At 28.5% G+C, this 27,098-nt stretch overlaps 1 protein-coding gene across 5 annotated transcripts; it reads right to left on the bottom strand.

Annotated features, from left to right (window-relative positions):
- Positions 1-1,835: 1,835 nt before the first annotated feature.
- LOC103501900 (uncharacterized) lies at positions 1,836-5,910 on the bottom strand. 5 transcript variants are annotated; one of them, XM_051080011.1, is made up of 8 exons: positions 5,468-5,909; positions 4,536-5,027; positions 4,168-4,327; positions 3,682-3,976; positions 2,895-2,967; positions 2,730-2,820; positions 2,501-2,580; positions 1,836-2,415 (listed from the first exon to the last, which is right to left on the bottom strand). In XM_051080011.1, exons 1-8 carry the CDS (start codon positions 5,546-5,548, stop codon positions 2,230-2,232), a joined length of 1,458 nt encoding a protein of 485 aa, XP_050935968.1. In that variant the 5' UTR covers positions 5,549-5,909; the 3' UTR covers positions 1,836-2,229. The 5 variants fall into 5 exon arrangements, with proteins under 5 accessions (XP_050935968.1, XP_008463872.1, XP_050935969.1 ...); XM_008465650.3 differs by having other exon boundaries at positions 4,533-5,027; positions 5,468-5,904; XM_051080012.1 differs by lacking the exon at positions 5,468-5,909 and adding an exon at positions 5,142-5,328 and having other exon boundaries at positions 4,533-5,027.
- Positions 5,911-27,098: the final 21,188 nt, after the last annotated feature.

The following is a 27,098-nucleotide window of genomic DNA, read 5'->3' on the forward strand; positions in this document are numbered from 1 at the left end:
AAAGCGTATGGTCCAAATTCAGTATTATATACTTTACATGAACGAAAATTTAAAACCAACCGAAAGTTTTGAAGCTGTGTTTAGTTCTTAGAGTTTTAAAATATACTTTTTTTTTCTTAGAATAGTTACATATGATTTTAAAAATATTTAAAGTATAATATTTTTTTAGTTTGCGAGTTTTTAAAAATAGAGAAATTGACCTAAGACAAAATTTATTTTTGTCAAATATACTATTTTTTTACCGTTTCTTTGAAAAAACTTATTTTAGTTATTTTAAATTAGGAAAATAATCAAAAAAAGTGATTCTTTTATAATATTATTTAATAAAAGATTCATGTGAGTAACCAAAATATAGAAACTATGTTGTTATAAATTTTTTTAATTATATTTTGTAAATAGCCTTTAACTTTTTACTATATTTAAAAATATCTCACGCTTTATAAACTTGGACTCATAAGAAAATTTGGAGACAAATAATATATGAGAAGTTGGGGATTTGCGACGAAAAAAGGACTACGGTGAGTAAGATGAAAAAACACTCATAAATTTAAGAAAAGTATTTTTTGTAGTGAATTTTGAATTTAGTTTCTATTTAGTTTTGTTAAAATATTACACTTTTGGTATCTTAAGTTTTTGGGATAATTGCAAATGTAGCAATTATATTCAAAATAATTAAGTATAAGGCAACATTTTAAAAAAATTGCAAATATAGCAAAATTTGTCAAAATCTATCGATGATAGGAGTCTATCACCGACAGACCATGTAACAAATGTTGGTCTATCACTGATAAACCAGAGGAGTCTATCAACGATAGAAGTCTATCACCAATAGATTTTGCTATATTTACAATTTTTTAAAAATGTTGTTACATAGTTAATAATTATTCTAACAATTGCTATTCATTCTAATTACCCTAAGTTTTTAGTTATTCCAATTTAGTTCGTAGGTTTCAAAACGTTAAGATTGTTTTTTTAAGTTGTGTTTCGATTTAATCCTTACATTTTAATATAAGATTTTTAATCTCAAATTTTCACTAAACACTTATTTGCATATGTCAATAAATTAATTAATAAATTATGTTAATAAAATTAAAATAATTATACAAATTATAGTTAATTAAATTTCAATATTTTTCTTCGATTTTAAAATTAAAATTAAAGTTTTATTACATAATTTAAATTAATTAAAGAGTGTGTATTTATAATATAAAATCTTAAAATCTTGAGACCAAATTTAAAAAAAAAAAACTAAAAGCTTTTGTGTAAAATCAAATATTTTGTTACTTAAGAACTAAATTGGAACAAAAAAATTAAATCTTATGGAGGGAATTGGAGATAGGATGCAACATTTTTGTATGAGGACGAGAGAGATGCCATATAGAGAAGGGAAGATGTGAAAAAATAAGCGACAAATTAAAGTTGAAATTCTACATTATAGTTGGAGTGGAATTTAATATTACAATAGAGAACAAAAACAATACGATTTTCATATGCTAAACATGAAATCAAGATTTTCACATGTGAACAAATGGAAAAAAAAAAAAAAAAAAAAAAAAAAAGAAGAAGAAGAAGAAAATGATGAAATTTTTAAAGACCAAAATAAAATAAAAGGGTAAGCTATGGAAAGCACTCATGAGTAATAGTCTTAGAAATTGAAGCCAACCAATGATAAAAATTGAATCAGGAGAATGGACATAATTGCAACTACTATTTGACTTTGGAATCATTTTTGCAATTTGCGCTAAAATAAACTTAAAAGCTAAATAAGATCGATGAAAATTAAGGTCCAAAACGAGATTTAAACTCCAATGAATATGACAATTATAAACAATTAGTGAAGAGGAATGGTTTATTGCATAAAGCACTGACATCAGAAAGTGAGTAATACAAATCTACATTAACATAAACTTTCACAAATACTTTTACAGCACTCTCATCCACCACTGAAAAAAGAAAAGAGAGAAAACAAAAAAACAATGCAACTTTGTTCTACAAAAATACCATGAAAAAGAAACAAAAAGAAGTCTATGAAGTCAATCCTTCATTGACTTGAAAACACTTCAAGTAAACAACAAACACGAATTTCTCATTTACACACGTTCGTCATGACCGATTTTGAGCGAGTGAAATCGCGTATATTACTAAGTAACAATTTGAACTTATGCTATTGCTTTTGTAGTATCTATTTGGTTCGGTGTCGATATTAATCTGAAATGAATGGTTTTCTTGTTATACACTTGATGTTCTAGGGAATTGGCCTGGTCGTGTGATCATCTGTGTTTGATGTTGCTCCAACGAAGCTTGCCATCTTCTTCTCCATCGGATGAACTCAACTAGGATCGAAGTACCGCTCATCACGACACCAAACCCCGTAAAAGTTGCAAGAAGAATAGATAGAACTGCTTGGATGCCAACCTATTGTGACAAGGGAAAAGAACACCGGATTGAAAATAACATCTTAATTGCCTAAAAATGATTCTCATGTGCACAGAGTTCTCACCACGGAGTAAAAGATATGTGCGAAGAGAACGACGAGAGCAAACTGAAACGAGGCGTATACCCAGACAAATCTTCTTTTAACTATATAATTCACGAGTTAGGATATCAAAAATTAGTAACCCAGACAAATCTTCTTTTAACTTTCCAAGATGATCATGGTCAGTAAGCCACGAAACTAACAAAAATTATAAGATCAAAGAAAGGTTATAAATCATTATTAGATTACCTACCCATAGTTGATGAGGTCATGGATGAGAGTAGTCCAAGTACACAAGAAAAAGGGAGGGATATTGCGATTGCGCCACTCCCCATTTTACCAACCTGAAAGACAAAAACGTTTTTCAAGGAAATCTGCTAAGAATTCAATGTACAAAACATAGAGATGCAAAGCCTACCAGTAGTTGCTCAAGAAAACAGAAATAAGCAAGCATGCTCACGATAACGAGCACGGGAACTTCCTGCCAAACCCTGTAAAGATTTGAACATTGAAAATTTTAATGAACTCCCCTTTTTGCTCATTGACTTTGTACCAAACAGGATGGTTAAGAATGAACAAGCTATAGAAAAATGGAAATCGGTGTCATGTTTTGGTTGTTCTCTGAAGACGATGATCGTTGACAATACAAATTTTCTTTGCGCAGGATGCAGAAGAGAAAAGGGGTTATGAAGGTTAAAAAAATTTATTGAAAGAATCTTCATTTTCATGCTTCTGTTTACAAACAGTGTAATATGTTATGGGCCTAAGAAATTATGTTTAAGAAAGTAAATAAAAGTGGCTCCATGAACTTTTGAACATTTTGACCGTCTTTGAACTTTGCTTCATCATTTTTTGTAAATCCCTCGACAGAAATTTGATTCTACACATCTTTTTATTCATTTATCTTTTAAGAAAAAGTTTAAATATAATGAATAGTTTGAAGCTTAGATGTAATGGTTCATGTGCTAGTTTTGAAACAAATCACAATTCTATTTTCAGGGATATAAAATTTTAAAATTAATGAGAAAAATTGAAATTGTTTCCTAGACAACTTTTTGGACTAAAACAATACATTTGAAAGTCTAAGGACTAGAAATATAGCATTTAAAAGTTTGAGGATAAAAAATAAGTTCAAAAACTAAAATCAGATGGAAAAAAATTGTTGAATGATATATGAAAAATTAAAACTGTTCCAAAAAGTTTACCTGTATCCATTGACATCTTCTTGCAGAGCTCTGATTGCTCCGGTGCTTCGAGCTCGAATACTTTGGATCCTTAGCAGAGTAACGGGTAAGTTTTGGACCTCTTCCTTACAAATATCACATGTCTTATTCCCCTTGATACTAAACCATTTGATGGCACAGTCCTTATGTGCCAAAGCAAGTTCACCTTTGCAGCTACATTCCATCTTTAACGTCTCACCGCCTTCGCACAATTCGACCATACAGATTCTACAAACAGCCTCTTCTTCAGGTATATCTTCACCAGCATTATCTTCTTCTGAACCATGAAATAAACACCATTAAATTAGTTTTCAAATTGATCTTTTGCCCTAAATGTGAGTAGAAGTTCTTGCTAGGAAGGCCTTCAACCATTTGATCAACCTCAAAGTGTTAGTTTCATTATAAGGAAGAAAAATGAAAAAAAAAAAGTAATCCAACAGTAATCGATTTTCTTTCATCAAACCATACCAGCTTCCTCTATGGTTATATTTAGCTTTCCACTTCCTCCCTTCACAAGTGGTGTCGAAGGAATTACACGGAAAAACGAATCCATCCTTCTCAAACTCGACTCTTTATCATTCACTGGGACCGAAAGCGAACGAGATATTTGTCGTTGAGCTCCTTTTCCCTACACAAAACACAAATATTGGATAAAATTGCACAAGTTGCAGCATATTTAACCCATAGTAATACAAAATATAGAATGTTTACAATATGGACAAACACCTATATAATCAAACATATGAAAAGAACAAAGAATTTAAAAAGCATCCAAAACGATTGAGCATTGAAATTTTTAGAAGCTAATGAACTTGAATGGAGTGGATGCATACTACAATAACGTTCGTCGCGCCTCCTCTTGTTCCTCCGTGCGCTGATTCAGGGTTCGAGTGAATGATGGGAGTAACAGGAAGTGATGAAGTCCTCTTTATCCTAGGGGTGAAAATCTTAGAAAGAGACAAAGACCTAGATATTGAAGGCTTCTCTTGTGCCCCATTTAATGAACCTTCAAGAGCGAGGTTAGCAACCTTCTCAACGTCTGAAGAACTTCTATGGATAAAGCTCAACTTGGGGAAGAGACTTCTTATAGATGATTTGCCTCTAGATGAAGATGGACCAGGTGATCCAGATCCATTAATTCTCACATCTGAGGGGCTTGGTGTCAAGAGAAAATTCACTTTCCTAGGAGTTTGAGGCATCTTAATAGCATGATAATCTTGCGGGGATGATTCGGGTGTTCGAGACGGTATCTCTAGAACAAGATTTGATCTCTTCCATTGATGAGAATGCTCTTTTTCTTCAGTAATCCCAGCAGCTGTGCCTTCATCCTGGAAGAAGAAGTGAAACTTAAAAACATAAGCAAGAACAAGAAGAAAACAGAAACAGGGTATTTCACAAGTTCACAAAACTTTCAGAAAAAACCAAACAAACTCATAACTCACCATGAAGAATTTCAGTAATAAAACAGCAAAAATACTTCAAACTGGTGAACAAATTCACAAAAGAGAGTAGACATAATTTAGAGACACAGTAGCAACAATCTTTCATTCCTCTTGCCACTTAGCTCAGCTTAATCAATGTTCTTACAAAATCACAAAACAAAATCAGATGATAAAACAAGAAAAACCCCATTAAAACAAATAAGAATTAGAGCTTCCAGCAGTGAAAATACACGAGGAAAATCCCAGAAACGAAAAGGGGAAAGCAAGGGGGGGGGGGGGGGGGGGGAACAGAGAACATCATCCATTAATTCATTAATTCATCATACCTTTTGGATAGGAATTGAAATGGGTTCGTCACGTGAACCCATTTCAGTCGCTTGAACAACAAGCTTATCTCCGTTTTCCATTAGAGCAAAGAATCAAGAAAAGGAACAAAACCCAGAAGGCAAAAACCCAAAAAGAACATTCAAAATGGATCAAAAAGAGAAGGGAAATTGAAATGGTAAAGAAATGGGGGAATGAAAAAGAGAGAAAGAAGAAGAAGAAGAAGAGGGTATATTTATTGTTGCAGCAAAAGGTGGAGCTACAGACTGACGCCAATGGCACTAAATAAATAAAGGCTTTGGTTGCTGCTGCTATTGCTGGTGCGTTGGAGTCCCTCAGGCCTCAACCATAACCGCATGGCCTTGTTGGGCGAATCACATTTAAACACAAAAAAACACCCTTTTTCAAGTTTACCCTTCAAATTCACGAGATTTTTAATTCTTTTTTAAGTCATCCATTAGAGAGTTTGTTAACTCTTTCTTGCTTTCTGTTTTCTTCTTCATCCTATTTTGTTCTCTTATTCATTTCAAGTTTTGTCCTTTTTCGAAATGGGTATTTGTTTTCGTTTTTTTTTTTGTTTTCTTATGACAATTCATATTCGTAGATGATAAAATTAAACTTAGATCAATAACCGTTAATCAATCTATATCTTTTGGTGTTTTTGGAAGGATTAAATTATAAAAGTATTTATTAACCTTGTCATTTGTTTTTAAAAATACTGCACTATCACACTCCAATTTCATTAACGGTTTCAAAAATACCTTTGGACATAAATTGATATCCAACCTAAGTTTGAATCACCACTTCATATTAGATCAAATTCTGACTTTTGTCCAAAATTCTAAAGAACTTACTTCAAAGGTAGTTTTTGAAGCATTTATGAAAGTATACGATTATTAACAAAATAATAAGGATTTATGAAATACATATTCAAAATATATATAAACGTATATGGGATAGATTGAAGGTTTAGAAACTTATTAAATATGTTTTGAGGTTCAGATAGCCAAATGAACACAAATTTGAGAATGTAGAAGTAGATTTGTATTTTGATATGTTTTCTATGATTGAAAGATTCAAAACTCTGATACTTTGATCGAGAGTATTTACTTTTAAGTAATTGAACTTACTTAAATTGGATGAACTAAGTTTTTAAATATCTAAATTTTTAAATTATAATGTTGTGTTTATGTAATCTTAGTATATCCCTAAATTTTCAATTCTATTTTTGACAAGTTAATTTTGTCCATTTAATAAAATGGTATCATTTAAAGCATACGTGGCAAATTAATTTTGGGTAAGTTAATGTATTTGATTGTCAAAGTAATCTAAAATAACTCAAAATTGAAAGTTTATTTATTTATTAAACATGATTTATAAAGTATTTTTGGTGAGAATGTATTTATTAAATATACATTTGAAAGTTTATATATATATATATATATATATATATATATATATATATATATATAATATTTTTAAAAAAAGTTCAAAACTTATTAGATACATCAAAATTAATAATCGAGAAACTTATTGTTAAGTATTTATAAATGTATAAGGCCGTTAGGCGAAGACTGCACTTCTTGGTTCTAACCGTTTGTTACGAGTTTGGAAATTTAGGAATCTTAAATGTGAGGGATATTTGGATTCCTCGAAATAGAGAAGGATGGATAGCGCTCATACTTCGGCAAGGGCCTCTCCCCTTTCTCCGTTCAAGATAAATGAAACTATTTATAAAATTGAGTAATTAAATAATTTTTGAAAAAGATGTTTGATAATATAAACAGTATCTTTCAGGTGTGGGAGGTAGGTTGTCCTATACTTTGTGATGATGGCACATTTAATGTCATTATTAAAAATGAGTCAAATGAGTTTAATGTTTGGAGGATGAAAGTTAGAAAGTTTTGATCTATTTGAGAGGTTATGAGAATCATATTAATTCTATTTTATTGCAGTCTCTCATCTTTTGAATCCATCAATATTTATTTATTTGTTCTTTTATATTTAATATTATTAATGATTATCTCATTTTTCTTTCTATATTTTATAAATATTTTAAACAATTTAGATAAATTATGGTGTTGATAGTTGATAAATTTAAATATTTTCAATTATTTATGAGGCTCTTGCAAATATGACAATTATAGTATCATAAATTAGGCCCATAACACATCATTTTTACATTTGCGAAAATAGTAAAATTAAAGCCCAGCCCGCATTTTAAAAATACAAAATTACGAAACTACCTTCAGTCATTACTGGTACCAATATATACGGTTGATACACCAATATATACCGTTGATACACCTGATTTGTTTTGCTAATGTACTGCTCGTACACTTTTTTTTTACTCTCTAATACTTCACTGATACATATTATTAGTTTGAAACACTTGATTGTTGTTGATACACTCAATCAATTAAATACACTTGAAACACTAAGAATGATACACTTTTTATATCGTTGATACACTTGTTATTGTTTGCTGATACACTTGATAGATTTTATACTTGATATATTTATTACACTTAATCACTTGCTAAACTTCATTGATACATATTATTAGTTTGAAACACTTGATATGTTGTTGATACACTTGCGAAACTGTTGATACACTCAATCAATTAAATACACCTGATGCACTAAGCATGATACACTTTATGTATTGTCGATACAGTTGTTATGGTATGTTTACAATCTTAAGAACATGTTGAACATCATTATTGCCTATAATTAACAAATTAAAACTGAAAGTTCAATACATGACTCAACCTGAATTTCAGTAGGAATCAACTTCACAAAAGAATCAAATGATGATATCACTCCATCAACCAAAACACAATTTGTTTTGTAATCCACGTAGTAATGTTGCTCATCCCATTGACCAATCTGAAAAACAATTACTGCCAATTTAACCATAACTACAATGAACTGCAACAATTTTGGAAAAATAAAAAATACGTAGTAAGTATATCAGTCAACTAATACATATAATATAAGTATATCATACCACTGATATAAAAAACTGATACAAATTAAAAAAAAAAAACAGAACCAAACGTAACTAAATAAAACCAAACTGATCTACGAAGCTCCTTTCGATAAAAGATGTTAGGAACAAATAAAAGAACAAATAAAAGAGATGAGGAAGAACAAATCATAGCCCCAATTTTAATAAATATTATATGAGCAATTCACAGAAATAATATTAGGGCTTTAAAAAAGGGAAAGAAATACAAACATAATTCTTGTTTCCTCTGAAGAAAAAATGAGGAGAATAGAAGAAGAAAACGAGGAGAAGATGACAAAAAAAAAAAAAAAAGAAGCCGACGAAGAGGGAGAAATTTAAAAAAACGGAACTGAAGAGAGAAGAGAAGGACAATGGAGAAGAACGGTAGAGAAGAGGCAAAAGAAGACGAGGAGAAGAGAAGTAGGTGAATAGGAGCAATCGTGAAGAAGAACAACGGAGAAGAGAAGAAGAAAACGAAGAATGAAGTAGAACAATAAAGAAAGAAACGAAAGAGGAAGAGAAAACAACATAGAATGACAATTTTGAAATAATGAAAAAAGTAAAATAAGAAATATCAACCAAAATTAAAAAGTTGTTATATTTGTAAAATTGAAAAGATTAGTACTAATATTGCTAAATTAGATTTTTATTGTGCCACTTGATACAATTTCTCCTAATTTATCTTATATTATTTACTTTGTGGTCAATATTTATAGTGATGCAAATTTGTTTAATATTCTAAAATTGAAGACATGAATTGATTTTTTTTTTGCACAATAAATTAATTAAACATATATCAAATTTGTTTTGAAATCCTCGGTGAAGGTATCAAAGAATATTCATTACTTTCTATAAGATTCCTATAATGTAATTCAAAATTGGGATCTCATGATTCATATATTTGAAAACAGTGAATAAAGTTAGGAGACTATAACTTAAATTCCTCTTACTTTCAATGAGTAACAATTCTAAAGTTTCTCAATACACATTTGACCTAAATGAGAAAAATTTAAATTTAATTTGGGAAGTTGAAGAGAGATCATATGACTTGTATTCATTTGTCAATTTTGGAAGTTTTGTTTTCATTTGTGGCTGAATAATTTTGTAAACATTTGTTGGGCTAAAAAAAAAAACCATCTTCGTGGTTGTACTTTTGACATTTGTTTGGTTTTAATCTCTTATATTCGATAAATCTCAAACAAGAATTATTTTCAAATATAACGAAATGAACTAATATATTTACTAATATAACAAAATATTACTAATATATGTTGATAGACATTAATAGAGACTATAATATCATCTACCAATAGATACTGACGTCTGTCATTGTCTATCACCGACAAATTATGAAATTTTGCTATATTTGTAAATATTTTTAGAAGTTTGCTATTTAAAATAGTTTTACAAATTTAATCATTTGGAGTTTATTTATACCATAATTAGTTAAATAATAGAGAAATTGTCAAAAAAAAAAAAAAAAAATAGAACATTCTACAAAATATTTACCCTTCATAGAAAAATCAAGTATAATTTTTTTTGTCTTCTAGTGGTTTTGTTCTATAAAGTGTAAATAATTTATCAAAATTTTCTATATTTTAAAAAATTTATAAATAATAATAATAATAATAATAATATACACGTAGATATGTTTTTAAAATTTATAATAAAAATATTGATAGATATTTTTTTGTTGACAAAATATAAAATAAACTAACAACAAGACCACATTTAAACTTTATTAAAAGTATAGCGAAGAAAACTAGACATTTGAAAAGACAATAAGTGTGATTGAATTGAAAAAATTAATTTAAAGTTTAGGATGAGAATAATATTTGAAAAAAAGAAAAGAAAAAGAATATATGAAGTAGGTTTATGTACAAAATTGTTGTTGGTGGGTTAGTTGATGATAAATGTGTGTATATACATTATATACACTTGAGTTGCATTTATATTCTCATTTAAGGAGAAATAATGGGTTGAAGTCACTATATATTATATTTGTTTGGTAATGATTAATACTTTCAAACTTTAGTTAGTATCTTTTATAGTGAATAAATAATTTGGAAAAAGAATAAGAAAAAGAAAATAATAAATTCTTTATTTAGAAAAGAGAAGATTACAAGACAAGAGAACATGCAAGATTTGGTCAAAAAAAATAGTCATTAACATTAATTCAAATGTATATGAATGATTAATAAACAAAAAAATTATTGTTTCAATTTTTTTAAAAAAGAAAAAAAAATTATTGTTTCTATTTAACCCCTACACGGTTAGAATCAATGTTTGTCATATATTTTTTGAAAACAAAAACAAAAACAAAATGATTATTAAAATGAAGCGTAAGATAATGGAGTCATGTTCATCTTAACAATACTATACCTCCTTTGATTAATAATAAATATCACGAAAAAATGTTAAAATATTGTAAAATATTCTCATTATTTATCTTTAAAAAATAAGTTAATTATTTTAAATGACAAAACTATTAAAAATATTTACAAATATAGCAAAGTGTTACTATCTATAGGTAATAGAAAACGATAAACATGTATAAATATAAAATTTTGCTATATTTATAAACATTTTAGCTCATTTTACTAATTTTAACACACACAATTTACAAGTTAAACTCCATATGTTATTGAATAAAGTTAACGTGACTGATAATTCAAATGTAACTCAATCGATGAAGACATTATAATTTATATGAAAATTTGAACCTACACTCACGTACATAGTTAACTAAGTTGTTTAGAGTTGATATTGTGGAGTGGATAGGAGGCGATAAATAGAGGCATGGATGCACCGAATTTGCGTACATCGGGTGGGGAATATGAGGGTGTGAGGTCAGCCAAGGGCGTGGATGTGATGATTGAATTCATCTTCAGATGGCGCTTCCCCAATTCAATGCCTATTTCCTTTTCTCTCAACTACTTTCTCTCTTTATTTCCTTTTTCTTTTTTGGTTTTTTTCCTTTTATTTTAAATTTCTCTTGGAAGACGTGTGGAGCAACACTAGGTTTAAGATAATTCAAAATAAAAGTTTATAAAACTTTCGATTATACAAAATCGACATAAACTATACAAGTCTATCACTAATGTAATAGAAATTGATATAGATCTGTCACTGATAGGGATCGATAAAAGTTTACCAACATCTATAATATTTTTTTACTGTTTCTATAAATAGTTTGACATTTTTGTATGTATGTAATTAATTTGATCACATTTTGGTAAAAAAAAGAAAAGCAAGTCTTGAATCTTATGGTAGCAAAATTTTCTTAAACATGAGATGTTATTAGAAAAATTTACATTGCTCTGGAAGATAATTAGGTTAATTTGGTCGTTTAAAGTTTGAGAATATTAAAATATCTTAAATTTGTAGAAGAACCGAATACCAAGTCTTGCTAAAACCTATGTAGAATTTGTATTTAACACGTTTAGTTATTTGTAGTTATGTACGATTATGATTTTAAGGTTTAGAAAAGTGCACTGTATGAATTTTCTAACCTTAGTGATATCGTTTGTATTCTAGAAAACATTTTTAATGAACTATGTGTGACAATATGCTGATGTTCTTTTACATTTTATTTAATTTTTTTATTTTTTAATTTCATTAACGAAGAAAATTATAATTTAATCTATATTTAAAAGTTAAATTTGAGAGTTATTTAAGAGGGATTTATCAAATATAATAAAGAGTATTATTATAATTTAATAGGACATGTGGACATACATGTTTTAAATATACATAAATGATTATGTTTGATAAAAGGGATTCTCAATGCTCACATTGTTTGGTAAGTAATAATAACACTCATATTTTCTCTATATAAAACCATCATTTTAATATATGTTTCAAATGTTCACATATTAATGGCATTACTTAAAGGCTTATATATACACACATATTTGATATAATTAGGATTCTAATTTTATTCAAACCTCTTGTTTAATTAATTTCTTTATTCTTGTTTAATAACAACACATTTAAAATTTTGATTATGTTCTAATATTTTTTATTCTTTTATGTTTAAAATTTTTCTCCAAATTTTAAAATCAAATTATATATATATATATACTTTTAGTGTAGACTGTAGACAGAACAACAATGCAATAAAGGCCAGATTTCAAAATTCAAAATTTATACTTTTGTACTTTAGATATGAGAGAATATTTGTTTGGTGAGAGAGATACCATATTCAATATAAAGAAAATCACTTTTAGAATAAATGTAAATATTTAGGGTTTAAATTAATTAAGAATGGGGGAAAAGGTGAGATTGTAAAGTAGGAAGTTGCTTGAACTCTTTTCTTAAAGCTTTCTTTTAGTAGGGAAAGGAAGAACCATGTGTAGAAGCTTTTCTTTTTTCTCTTCTTTTTCATCTTAATTAAAGAACAATGTGAGAGTTGGGCTTTTCTTTCTTTCTTTCTTTTTTTTCTTTTTTCTTTTGGAGGATCACAATTCAAATTAATATTTTTATTTTTTAAACTTAATTATATAGGAGGAATTACCAATTACTCTTTGAGCATACTTCAATTAGTTACCTCATATATATTTTGAACCATGAGGTTAAACATTTAACTCAACACACAAAAAGGTAATAGAATTATTAACTAACACATGTTTAAGATGTTATACTAAAATCCCAAATGTGTTCTTTGAAGAATTCAAATATCGGAGAATTAGTCAAGTAGTTAGGAAATAATGCCATTACGCTTCTAGGATAAAACAAACTGATCTGCATCGGAAGTCGTTCAAAATACTCACACTATTCTTCTCATTGTGTTCAAAAAATCAAAGAAAAATGAAAGAGATAATATATTGCAAAAAAAAGGTGGCCAAAAATTTTATTAAGACAAATAATTAATTAAAAAAAAAATGATGTTTAATGAGGTAGTTGAGAGACAACTCAAAAGATTTGCGATGAAGTTCAAAGAATCCATGAGATTAGCTCAAAAAACCAATCAATGCACGTTCGAGCATCAACAGATTTCTTGTTTTTTTGTGTTAAATAACTACAAATGTTTTTGGTATCATTTTTTTCTTCAATTTGAAACTAACTATAGATAAATATATTATAGAGAAAATAAGTCGAGAAGAGATATAAGCAAAATACAAATCAAATTAAGGGTGATTAACATGGTTAACTTCAAATTAATTACTATTATTATTATTAGATCAAATAGATAAAGAGCAAACTTATTATGGATAATAATAATAAAAAAAAACTAAAGAAAAAAGTTTGAATAAATTTTACTATATTTTATAAATAGTTTTAATATTTTTTAATTTTTTAAAATACTCTCAACCATATTAAAAAAAAATAAAGATCCTTATAATTAAATAAAGATAATCCAACCATTCTTTATTAAATATGTAAAGTAGTCAATCTTCCAAAAGTTAATTAATTAATTTATTATTAAGAAATGTCTCAAAGCTTTGTACATATATATTTTAAAATTCTTGATTCATGAGAGTTGTTAGGTAAAGTTAGGATGGTGCATCATTTACATAATTATTTAAATAAAATTAAATTTTATAGAAAATCGATTTGGTTGTTACGTTAGTTTATAATAACAAAAAATATCAAAATCTCAATTTTATGAAAATATCGATAAAAATAACAATAACATATCAATATAATGTTAACAGATATTTTAAGAACAAAAATCTGAAAAATGTCAATGTAAAATTTATAGAAAATATAGAAATACATTTAAAAGAAATATGTCGATAGATGTTGAACTAGCCTCCCCGTTGAGTGGTTTCGATATGTGAAAGGAAAGGAGAAAATTAAACCATAATTAAAATCAATTATGAAAGCCACTGATTAGGTGCAAATTATATATATATATATATATAGATAAATAAAGGGGTAAGGAGAATAACTTTGTTCCAAAGGCAATGGAATGGTTGTGTGGTACCACAAGAAAGGAAAAAAAAAAGTAGTTTAGATGCATTGCAATAGCATTCAATTGGCTCAAATTAATTGTTCTTTGATGAAGATGTTCCATTTCAGTTTGAATGTGGTTTGAGGGTATGGGACCTACTTCCTCAATTTACCTACAAAACCCAATCAAAACACAAACAATTATATATATATAAATATATATAATATGTTCTTTAGGTATTGTCTTGTGGAGTTGCTATCTCATTTTTTTTCCCACTTTTTAATGCTATTGAGGAAGGGGACAAACATTACTTTTCTTTTTCCTATCTCAATTGTATTATAAAGAGAAAGGAAAATAAAAATAGTAATGAAGTCTTTTGTTTTTCTTTCTTTATGTATTTATGTACATGCAAAGCATTTTTGTATTTGTGTTGTAGATATATTTTTATAGATATTTGTATAAATCATATAGTTTGATATCAACAAGTATAATGATATTTTAAATATTCTAAAAATGTTTCTTGATTTTTTTTCTAAGAAATTGTTAGGGATAACATCTAAAATGAAATTATTTACAAAATATAACAAAAAAGATTTAAATTAGCTATAGAGAATTTGATGAATTTTACTATATTTTGTAAATAGTTTTAATATTTTACTATTTTTTTTTTGAAAATATTCCATTCTTTTACTTCTTCTTCAAATTATCACCGGTTTAGTTTCTTTTAGTTTAAAAAATAGTTTTAATCCCCCAAATTCTCAACTTTTATGTGGGTAAGAATTTAGTATTTGAACTTTAGTTAGTAACAATTTAATTTTTATACTTTCATCTTTATAACAATAATTTTATCTTTGAAATTTTAATAAATAACAATTTAGTCGTGTACTTCATATGATTTGTATAACTTTTTGCAATTTTGGTTTCTATACATCTTGATGTAGGTATTTGTAGGAAGCCTTGTAGACTAAGCAAGTTATTAAGAGAACATCTATTAATCATTAAGGAGCAGTAAAATAGCAACAAATTAAAATAGATGTTTTAATTAGTTTTAGAATAATAGAGAACCATAATATTTACAAATATAACAAAGTTTAAGATTCTATTATTTAGGATATGAAATTTTGCTATATCTTATAAACATGTTCACTATTATTTTGCCATCTACAATAATTTTTCTTAATAGTATGGAAAGTACTAGATGATTTAACCTTCTATACCTTCTAACCAATGATATATGTCTTTTAAGAGCTATATTCAAGGCAACACAACATATAACATTCATAGTTAAATCAAGAATTATAATGAAAGGCCATGATTTAAGTCGAAAGTTAAAAAAAGAGATTAAACTTAAATAAGTCTAAGCTATATCATTGATTTAATCAAATCTAAATCTAAATAAGCTATAAGCTTGGGTATAGGATCATAGGATTAAAAAACAGTTGAGCTCATCTTAACTCTAGGAGTAAAAGGTAAATTTTAGGTCATTTTTCTTATAAATACATCATTATATCGACATATATTAGGTAATTTAAATCATATTCTCAAAATTTTGTACTTTCTCCACTCTTTTATTCTCTAACTTAAACATAATAGAAAAATAAGTTTGGATTTAGGTTCAAATGAGGCTAACCAATCATCGATCATCACCAATAATTCTAATTTGTGTAATAGAATAAATAATTCATCTCATTTTAATTCTACGAGGAAAATGAAAATTCCAAATTGTTCTTTCTAGATATATATTATAATATAATATGAATGAACTAATAACTCGAACTTCTAACTTCTATTTAATTTTAAAGTTGATCATCTCGAACTTTGAAATTCGAAGTCATATAATTTTTTAAATTATAAATTTACTGTGGCTACCACACACAATGAACAAATAAATCTTCCCCTGTGGACAAAAATGGTACGTGCACACACAGCCCCATTTTATAAATTAAAAGAGTAACATTTATGTAATAACAAACTTTTTATGAAAGAAAAACTTTAGAATCAAATATGAGACGTGCAATAGAAGGTACTATATAGATCAATACTAGGGGAAATTTTCAAATAATAATAATAATAATAATAACGACAAAGAGAGGTGAGGAAAAATCAAAAGATAGGAGCCACAAATTATTAATACTTATGCAAAGGCACAATTCCACTAACATCACCAAAAAGGAAGATCAAATACTTGGAATTGCAATCTGATTAGGACCCAACCAAAAACCTTACCTTACCTCATTGTCCATATCATTTACACTTTCAATTATTGTCCATATCATTTGCACTTTCGATCTGATTAGGGTTTTGTTTTATTGTATTATGTAATGATTTACTTCATATGATTTAATATTTGTAATAATTTTTAAAAGTATGTAACAATTTATAGAGTATTTAGATACATAGAAGATAATTATTATAATCTGCGTAGGTTGTAATAAGCTATACATGTTATTATAGTTTGTGTTTTTGGATGCAAACTATAATAATATGATTTATAATAATTTATATTTTGGGTGTTGATTATTTTAGTCTATGTTATAATAGTTTGTGTTTGAAGTGTATGTTTTTATAGTCAAGATTATAACATTATATTTAGGTTATTTTAGGGAGTCTTTTCAATAATATAACAAAGCGGTAAGTTATTTTCGCTCTATAGAACAATTTCAGAAATGGAAAAAGCCTATAGGCCCACAATGCGAAATACCAAAAATATCCCAATAAACGTGCGATTAATCGTTCGCGTGCGCTCGACTAATGTTAATAAACGATTATTAGACGGCACCGTGTAGAATAATATACAATTGATACACGATCTTGTAAATTACCAAATACATAAACGATAAAACATAAACGCTAAACAATAACAAAATACTTTAACGATCACGTAAATTATCTTTAACGATTATCTTATACGTGTGTCTGATCATGTTTGAAAATATAAATGATAATCATACACGATTCTGTACATTATATAAACGATAATCATATATATAAACGTTAAGGTAATAAACAGTAAAAGATGACGAAAAAGTTTAAGTATACACGATCATGTAGAGAAATTTCAACGATCGTTTATATAAGTATAAACGAACATTTACAGAAACTCCAATAACTCGTAATTACAAAAATGACATCAAAATGAAGGGGCTATAAAAAGGTGAAGGAACTTGCTCAGACTTTTCGTTCATCGTCTTCCTCTTCAATCGTTTATATCCTAGTAACTACTTCAACAGAACTGTCGCGATCGATGATCTGACTTGCATACAAAAAAGGTTTGAATCTATGTTCATTTCGATCTATCTCCATCATCTACATATATCTACCACGATCTATATCGCATACAAAGAGATTTTAATCTATATTTATTTCAATTAATCTATATATATCACCATCTATCTCACATACAAAGACGTCTGTATAATGATTGTATATATTTCATTGAATATAATTTATATTAGTATTCTTTTTTACAAATAGATGGTGAGCAAGAATCAACAAGCATCGTGTAGCAAATTGATGAGGTGTAAAACAAAGATAGAAGAAAGAAAAATGAAGAAAGAAAAAGGAATAAAGGTAACAAACTAGAATGTGAATATCTGTCTGTATAGCGTTATATATTTATGTATCTTTTTCTTTATAGCCCTCTGCATTTATAAATTTGTTAAAACTTACCTTTGTTTGAAACATACTATTTATTATGTCATTCAACGGGTGAAACACTATCCAAATGACATTATTATGGAAGATGAACAAAAAACCCTTAGAACTACTGTATACTACAGTTTAGAAACATTGAATCATATCAAGTAAAAAATAGACAAAATAATTCTTTCTCAAATTTTGACAAACAGTTCTTTTGGCCAGTTTCTTAACATTAAAATGACCAAGATACGAGCACAATTCCTGAATTTTCTATTAAGAAAACAATGCCATACAAAAAAAAACTAATGTCCTTGCTTTCAATTTCAATGGGCATATAGCAGAATTTGGGCTGAAAGACTTTTGTTTTGTGACTAGACTAAAAGGTCACAAATTCCCTGAGTTAAATCTAAAAGAAAGAAAAGAAAATGTAACACCCCAAAAATTAAGATAATTAACTAATTATCTTAATTTTGTTTAATTAGATTTAATTTTTGGGGCGTTACAGAAAATGGTATGAAAAATGCACTTTTTCGTCATGATGATTTTATAACAAGAAGAGATATAGAAAGAAATTTCAAAGTGTTGTGCAACGAGAAAGACTCATTGAAAGAAAAACTAGTTAACCTCTATATCTTAGAAGCATTTTTAATTCCCAAGCAGCAACACAACCACATAAATCTCCTACATCTAGACATATTGGATAATGAAGAAATCTTCAAAGGCTATCCATGGGGAAGGTTATCATACATCCTAACATATCAGTTCTTGAATAAAACATCATACAGTGACAAGGATGTTGTATACCTTCAAGGATTTCCCCTAACTTTAGTCTATTGGGCTTTTGAGAAAATACCAAGATTTTTCAATTTAGATGTTGGGTTTGGAAGAAAAGCTTGCAACAGAAGGGCCACCAATTGTAGCATGGGAATGTTTGGAAACAAGTGACTGAAGGACTCTAAACATCGACATTTTTGAATATGAAAATGTAAGTAAACTTAGAGCATGTTTTATATATGCCCATCTAGATAGACAATGAAAGATTTTCTATCCATGTCTATCTTGAATAGATGATGATATAAATCTATCACTGTTTATCAATACCTTTGCTACTTTTTCATAAATAATCTAATATCATTTTGTTTGTAGTTCTCCACGACACCTCTAGACTCATCAGAAGAAAGTCTCAAACAATTTTGAGATATTTCAAAAATATTGAGAAGTAGGAAAGAAAAGAAAAAGCAGAGAAATAGGAAAAAAAGAGAAAGAAATGGAAAAAAAAAAAAAACAACGAAACAAATAAAATCTTAAATGAAATTAGAAAAAAATCAAGAAAGATAGAAACAAAATAAATATTATTAAGACAAGGAATAAAAGAAATAAAAGCATGTTGACAATGGTTATGACAAGCTTGAATGTTCCACCACCATCAGCCAAACTTCAACAAATACAGAATGAGAAAGAAATTGCATATACAAAAGCCGTTGAGAAAAATAGACCACCTACTTATAGCCTTGATTTTCCTGATGATGATGAACAAGTTAATACAATGGTGAAGTATGCAACAACACATAAACCTACGATTAGTGCCTTATTCATTATGTATTCCTTTGTTTTGTTTAATGTTCCTCAATTTCCAAATAAAACACGATTATGTTGTTTATTTTTCTTTACAAGAAACTGCCGTTTTGGAAACATAAAGTAGTTTGGAAACAATAGCAACTACAGATTTAGAAACACCCAAAACACAAATATTGCCGCAGATTTAATTCTTTTCCAAACAATAAATATAACTCGTATATACAAATATAATTTATCTGTCTGGATGTGTTTTCTTCATGATGTCTCTGAGCATTCTTACTTTATGTGCTTGCAGATAGATGAAGAAGATGAAAAGAACAACTGGTTTATTCATTTAGGAACACAAAAAATACATGTACTGACACATGTTTTAATTTGTTTCATATACAATTGGTTTCACGATCATCTAATTATATTAAACGATCTTTATATTGTACGGCTGTCTACATTTTCTTGAACAATCATTTTGACAGCACATTCTCTTTTTACATTCAGATAATTGAATTTAAAGATGAAGAAAAGGAAGAAGAAGTTGAAAATAGGAGACAACAAGACAAAACAAAACGAAGTCAGATTCAATTGGGGAATATTGTAATCGTTGAAGAAAAAAATAGAAAAACAAGAGGAAGAAAATACAAAAGATACAACAAAAGGAAAACAAAAGTTGATTGAAGAGGATGAGATTAATAATAACAAAACTGAAACTGAAGAAGAAATTGACACTGATAGCAGTCAAGAGCATGCGCCACAAGAAGTTGAAACAAAAGGAAACAAGAGAAAAATTAAAGAAATGCAAAAGGAAAATAATTTTAGTCAACAAAAAAAGACAAAAGTCTCAACACTAGATGAAAGTAGCAAAAGAAATGAAAGAAGAGTGTCAACTCTAGAATACATTGATACTGCTCCATCATTTGACCTACAAATTTCTCAATATTTTAGAGATGATTTATAGTGTTTGTAAAGCTTCAAATCTTTAAATTTAACGTTCGAAAATTTCTTTATTTTATATTTGAGAAATTTGTATTCCATTTCACTCTTTATATCCTACACTATCTTGTAAAACGTATAAAGGGATCAATTACATTTATTACCATGATTGTTTATATTCATTAATACCATCGTTTAATCGTATAAATACATAGTTGCTTAAATAGTATACTTCACAATCGTGTAAATTATACAACATCATCGATTAACAACATCTTATAAATGATATCCTACACGATTGTTTAGTTGTACAACATCATCGTTTAATATTATATGTTTTCCTCATCGTTTAACAATGCGATCAATTACATCTTTTAAAAGATCGTTTTGACTTAATTACACGATCGTTTATATATATTAAACAGTAAGGAATGCGATTCAACATTTTAAAAAAAGCACGCGAATTTACAATATTGCCTCTTTGGTAAAAACAACCAATATATACGTACCGCCTTCTTCATTTTTCATCACTTCACAATACACAAATGCACTGATCACTCAGCTTTTCCTCACAAAGATTTCCTATTCCATTGTTCTCTTCAGCATCAAAAGGTATTTTGCTGAACTTTTCATACTATAACGTTACGCTTCGTCTTCTTTATATTTCAAACGTTTCAAATTCTGTCTTAAAAACTATCATTCTATTCTTAAATTTTTATTCCCAAGCGTTTAGGTTTTCAGATTCATTTAAACTTCTATTCTAGAGATTGTTAAATGTTTCAATTTATCATTACTTGTCGATTAATTATATTACGATTATCTATCTGTTTGGATTAAACAATCTGTTACATCAAGTAAACGATAATTTAATTTTAGGGCTTATGGTTTAGTTTTTTTATAAACGATCGTGTACATAACGAAAGTATATTATGATCATTATTTTCAGGATGACTGTATCTAGCGACAAGTACTTCCCTGCCACTGTTTCATGCCAAGTGCATAAGATTGGCAGTCTTATTAAGGATAAACCAACCAAGAAACAATTGCAGATTTTCAACAAAAAATTTTTTTGGTTCATTGCTGAATGTCAACATGGTCTTCAATGGCCAGTTGATCTATCATTTCCTGTTGAGGCAGATACTTGAAGAAGCCAATGCAGATGGAATCTGTTTTTTAGTTTTGGGGGAAAAATGTCCGTTTCACCCAATAAGAATTCAACATTATAACTGGATTGTGGGCAACAAATGTAACTTTGGAGAAATTTTTTGATAATAAGCGCCCACAAGCCTTTTATTCAGATCAGAAAACAAGAAAATAATAACATGTTTGGAAGTTGAAGAAAATTTTCAAGAATTTTGAGTTTACAAATGATCATGATGCTGTGAAGGTCGCCTTGGTTGTCTTTATTGAAACTGTGACGACCGGGAAGGATAAGAAAACACAGTTTGATATGGATATTTTGGGAAGAGTTAATAATGGAGAAGTTTTTGAGAACTTTGATTGGTCAACTTTCTTCTGTATTCGTTTGCTCAACAGTTTAAAGACAAGTCTACAAGGGAAAAAAGAAGCATACGAGTTAAAGAAGATAAAAAGTTCCAAAGTAGTGGCATACTATAACATCAAAGTCTACGTGCTTGTTTTTCAGGTGATTTTTATTTGTTTATAGACTTTAATTAAATATAAACTAAACATCAAAGTTTAACATATTTGTTTAAATGTTTTAGGTGTGGGCTTATGAAGTACTCTCAATTGCAAGTGGCACTTGACCACAAAAAGCAGTAAGGGATCAATCCCTAGGATATTAAGATGAAATTGTACATAAGCTCCATCTTACAAAATGTTGCAGAAGAACATATTTGACAACAAAAATGTAAGTAAAACTTGTCAGCGATCGTTTAATACAATTACACGATCGTTTAATACAATTACATGATGATTTCCATTTTAACATATACGATCGTTTAACTTAATGCAATATCGTTTATATTGAATACCATATGTAGTATGATATTATTTTATAAACGATCGTTTATATTAACAATTCTTTGATTGTAACATTGCAGATTGTTGTTAAACCTAAACTGAAGCTATCAACCCAAGAGAAAGCTTCCATGGAGAGTCGAATTTGAGGGAATGATAACATGGAAATGGAGGACGATGAATCCATTCTAGATATTAACAATAGTGATACCAATACTCCTGATGATGCAATGAACAATCAATCATTGGAGCAATCAGACTCATCTCCACAACTATTACAATAAAGGAAACAAAGTCAAACAGTGGCTGACCAGTTTGAAATGCATCCAATCACCAACAAGAAACGTTGCAGATCAAAGAAATTCAATAACAAAGAACAATAAAGTCATTCGAAATCCTACAAAAAACTAAAGATGGAAATAAAAAAAGTTTGTAAGGATTTATCCACACTGACTTCAATAGTCTCTAGGATGGATGACACAATTAGAAAGCAGTCATTAGAGCTCTCTGAAATGAAGCAGATGCTGGAGAGATTGGTCCAGGTAACTTTGTTATCAGAAAGTATTTCATTTATCAGTTGTTTAAATAAATGATTGATTAACTAAAATATTCGATCGACTATCAAATTTCAACGATCATTTATCAAAGTTACACGACCGTTTAGATAGAGTACATCATCATTTACTTTTATATAAACGATCGTTTAACAATTTGTTTTTTTTTAAATTTTATTTTCGTTTTTATTTGTTTATTAGAATTAGAATCAAAATCAAGGGGATGATCATACTCATCAAAATGACAATGATGATCATCATAATAGAGAAGATATGATCACTAATGACCAACCATATGTTGAAGAAAAACATACTGAAGAATAACATACTGAACATCAAGAGGAAAACCTAAAGGTTAACATTTCATTCATTGTTTACTGCTTTATATTGTTGAAAATTGCTTACATTCTAAATAAGTAACTATATTTTTTCTTATTTTATTTTTTTTTCTCATTTTGTTTAGGGAACGTTAAGAGGAATCAGGTAGTGATATTAGCATAGACAATAGGGATGCATACTTGTTATTGACTATAAGAAATTTATTAGATAATATAAATGTTCAAAGTCAGAAAGAAAAAGACCTTCCAGAAATGATTACTACTCTTCCACTTATGAGCCAACCTCTTCCACTTTGCAAAATACTACCATCATCAAGTAGTACTCTCAAACAATTTGCAATGGCTCCATTGGATCAAACTGTACAAATTCATGAAGTGCCACCATCAATTTCAATTTTAAATGAAGAATCTCAACTGGTATGTATACATAACAACTGTGTAGTTATTTGAATTAAGAGTTTTTTTCTTATCTAATATTATGCATTGTAGGAAATACAAAAAAAATAATCAAGCAGTTACTTTGGTTAAGATAGAAAAAGAAAATGAACAAGTAACTGAGGATCAAACAATTGGAAATGTGTAGCAATCTACCTCAACTGAAAAAATAGAATCTCAATTGGTATGTATACACAACAAAATGTGTAATCCTTTATATTAATAGTTTGTTACTTGTGTAATATCATACATTAAAGGAAAGACCAAAACAAAAGGTTAAGATTAAAAAAATGATGAAGCAGTTACTTTGGTTGAAAATGAACCAGTAACGGAGAAAAAAAGTTCTACAATTGATTTATAATCTATATTGGTATGTATATAAAAGAACTCTGAAGTACTTTGCATCAATTATTATTATTTTTTATTTGTTCCTTAGTTAACAACATTGTACATTATAGGAAATAAATGAACAACAAAACCAATGAAGAGAAGGAAGCTATGTAAAACAGCAAATAAACAGGTGCCTGATTAAGATCAATAAGCTAATCCACCCACAACATTTATTAAGATCATATCGGAACCTACAATACCTGTACCAGATGTCGAAATTAGAGATTTAGATAGATATGATCCCATGTGGCAAGTGGATCCAAAATTATGGAAGGTATACTTATCTTGGAAAATATCGAAAAAAACAACTCAAAAATCTTGAAGAAAACACATGGATACTAGAAGATGTAAGTACTCTTTCCAAATTTCATTTTATATATAACACTACATGATCGAGTACAACATACTTTATTTAACTAAACGATCGTTTATGTATATATTAAACGATCGCTTAGTAAGGAAAAGAATTTTGTAAACGATCACTTGTATTTGTTAAATGATCACTTAAGGTATCGTTTCTATTCACTAAACAATCGTTTCATTTTTTTGTAGACCATGGATTTTCTATTGTCCCACTTGCAGAAAAAAAATGTTTCATATTGAGCAACTTTGCAAGTATACTTTTAGAGTAATAGATTCGACATTTATAGTAACTTTTTATTCTTTAATTTTTTTTCTATAGAAGTTAAGGTGCATAATTATATTTTGACTAATTTTTTTACTTGTTCTTCAAGACTGGATATAATAAACCACACTGCATAGTTTGGTAACGACTTTTTGATAATCATGTGCTGATAGCAAAGAATAAGAAAGCTGAATGGACAGACACAATAGTACACTTGGAGCTATGAACAGAATCAGATTTGGAATACTATTTTAATATAGCTCTTGGTGATTTCCAAAAAAAAGAAGGGTAGGGAGATGTCAACTACACGATTGGCTGCATCAACATAAGACAACACTGGTTGGCTATTGCAGTTGATATAAAGAAATCTAAATGACCATATAAAAAAATTAAAAAAATCATGTACCAAATTTTGAAAATCTAAATGATCGCGTATAAATTGTAGTCATATCTAAACGATCACGTATCAAACAATAACCAAATCTAAATGATCGCAAATATATTACGTACACGTTGTTGACGGTGTACTTGACGGGGCATTTTTGGTATTTTACACAGTGGACCTTTAGGCTTTTTCCGTTTTTGGAATTGTTTTATAGAGTGAAAATATTTTGCCGCTTTTTTATATTTTTAAAAACCATTTTTATTATGATATGGAATAAGCCCTTAAAAAAATTCTAATATCTAAGAGATTAAATCATATATTTTAAAAGTAAAAATTAGTCTTTACATTTTCATGTATTTATCTGTTTTTGGTTTTGGATAACTTTAAATGCATATGGATTGTGACAATTATGTCAATATATCATTGTTCTTTTGGAGTGCATTTAAGAAAATTCCTATGATTTTTTTGATAGCTCAATATATGAGCTTATTCTATAAATAATATGGAACATACATAGTCATGTGAGCTTACCAATAATTAATCTGTTTCAAGGATAGAACTACTCATTTGCATAGTGTAGAAGAAAACCCTCCCACTATAATTGCAATACTAAGTTGAAAAATAATTGAAAATCAGAAATTTAGAAAAAGACTAGGGTTCATGACAAAAAAATCTACTACATGAATTTATTTATTTTTCAGTTGTAAAGATTTCTTTTTTTCTCTAATCTCAATTACAACGAAGACACTCTTTTAACATATTTATACTATTCACACTTTTTTTCTTTCTATCTTCAACGAGAGAAAATATAAAAGAAAATTTAGCACAAGTTAAAATGTTTCTAATTTTCAAATCCCACCATGCACCTATTACCGTACTTAATTATAGTGTACCACTTTTCCTTTTAACACATTTTCAATATATAATACAACTACTCTTCTAATATTTTGTCATAATATTACGTATAAAGTAATAGAAAACTATACATGAAGAATAAAAAACACTAATTCTCATAGGATGTTTTGTGAGATTTTGAATGTATTTTGTATTGCCTTACTTTTTATTGATGATAAAGGTACCTATTTATACAAATTACAAATGAGTGAATATGGTAAAATTACAATAGAATCAATTTACAATAAATGCCTAAATAATGGGAGAGGATTGTGGATCTTGAAATATCAGATCAATTTACAATAAATACCTAAATAATGGGAGAGGATTGTGTTTGAAATATCTCCTAATATCCTCCCTCAAACGGATGACTTAGGTTGAGTCAGTAGTTTGTCTCGAAGGTGAAGGAATGTAGGAGATAAGAGTGGCTTTGTGAGAATATCAGCAAGTTGGTTGTTGGAAGAGATGTAACGGATGGAGATGTCTTTGCGAAGAACTTTTTCCCGAACAAAGTGATAATCAATTTCAATGTGTTTGGTGCGAGCACGAAAAACTGGATTATGAGCCAGAGATATAGCAGAAACATTGCCACACCATAATGATGGTGATGTCTTAAGGGGAACATGGAGATCACATAGAAGCTGTCGGATCTAGTAAAGATCCGCAGTAGTAGTGGCAAGGGAACGATATTTTGCTTCTGTGGAGGAACGAGAGACGGTAGATTGCTCTTTAGAAGACCAAGATATTGGATTAGAACTGAGAAAGGCGATGAAGCCAGAGATGGAACGTCGATCAGATGTATCACTTGCCCAATCAGAATCACAAAAGGTTTGGAGAGAAAATTACAAACCTTTTCGAAATTTTATTCCAAGGGTTGGAGTACCATGGAGATATCTGAGGATGCGTTTGACGGCTGAAAAGTGAATGACAGTTGGTTTATGCATGAACTGACTAACACGATTTATAGAGAATGCAATATCAG

Source organism: Cucumis melo, chromosome 12, assembly GCF_025177605.1.
Source record: "Cucumis melo cultivar AY chromosome 12, USDA_Cmelo_AY_1.0, whole genome shotgun sequence".
Taxonomy (NCBI): Eukaryota; Viridiplantae; Streptophyta; class Magnoliopsida; order Cucurbitales; family Cucurbitaceae; genus Cucumis; species Cucumis melo.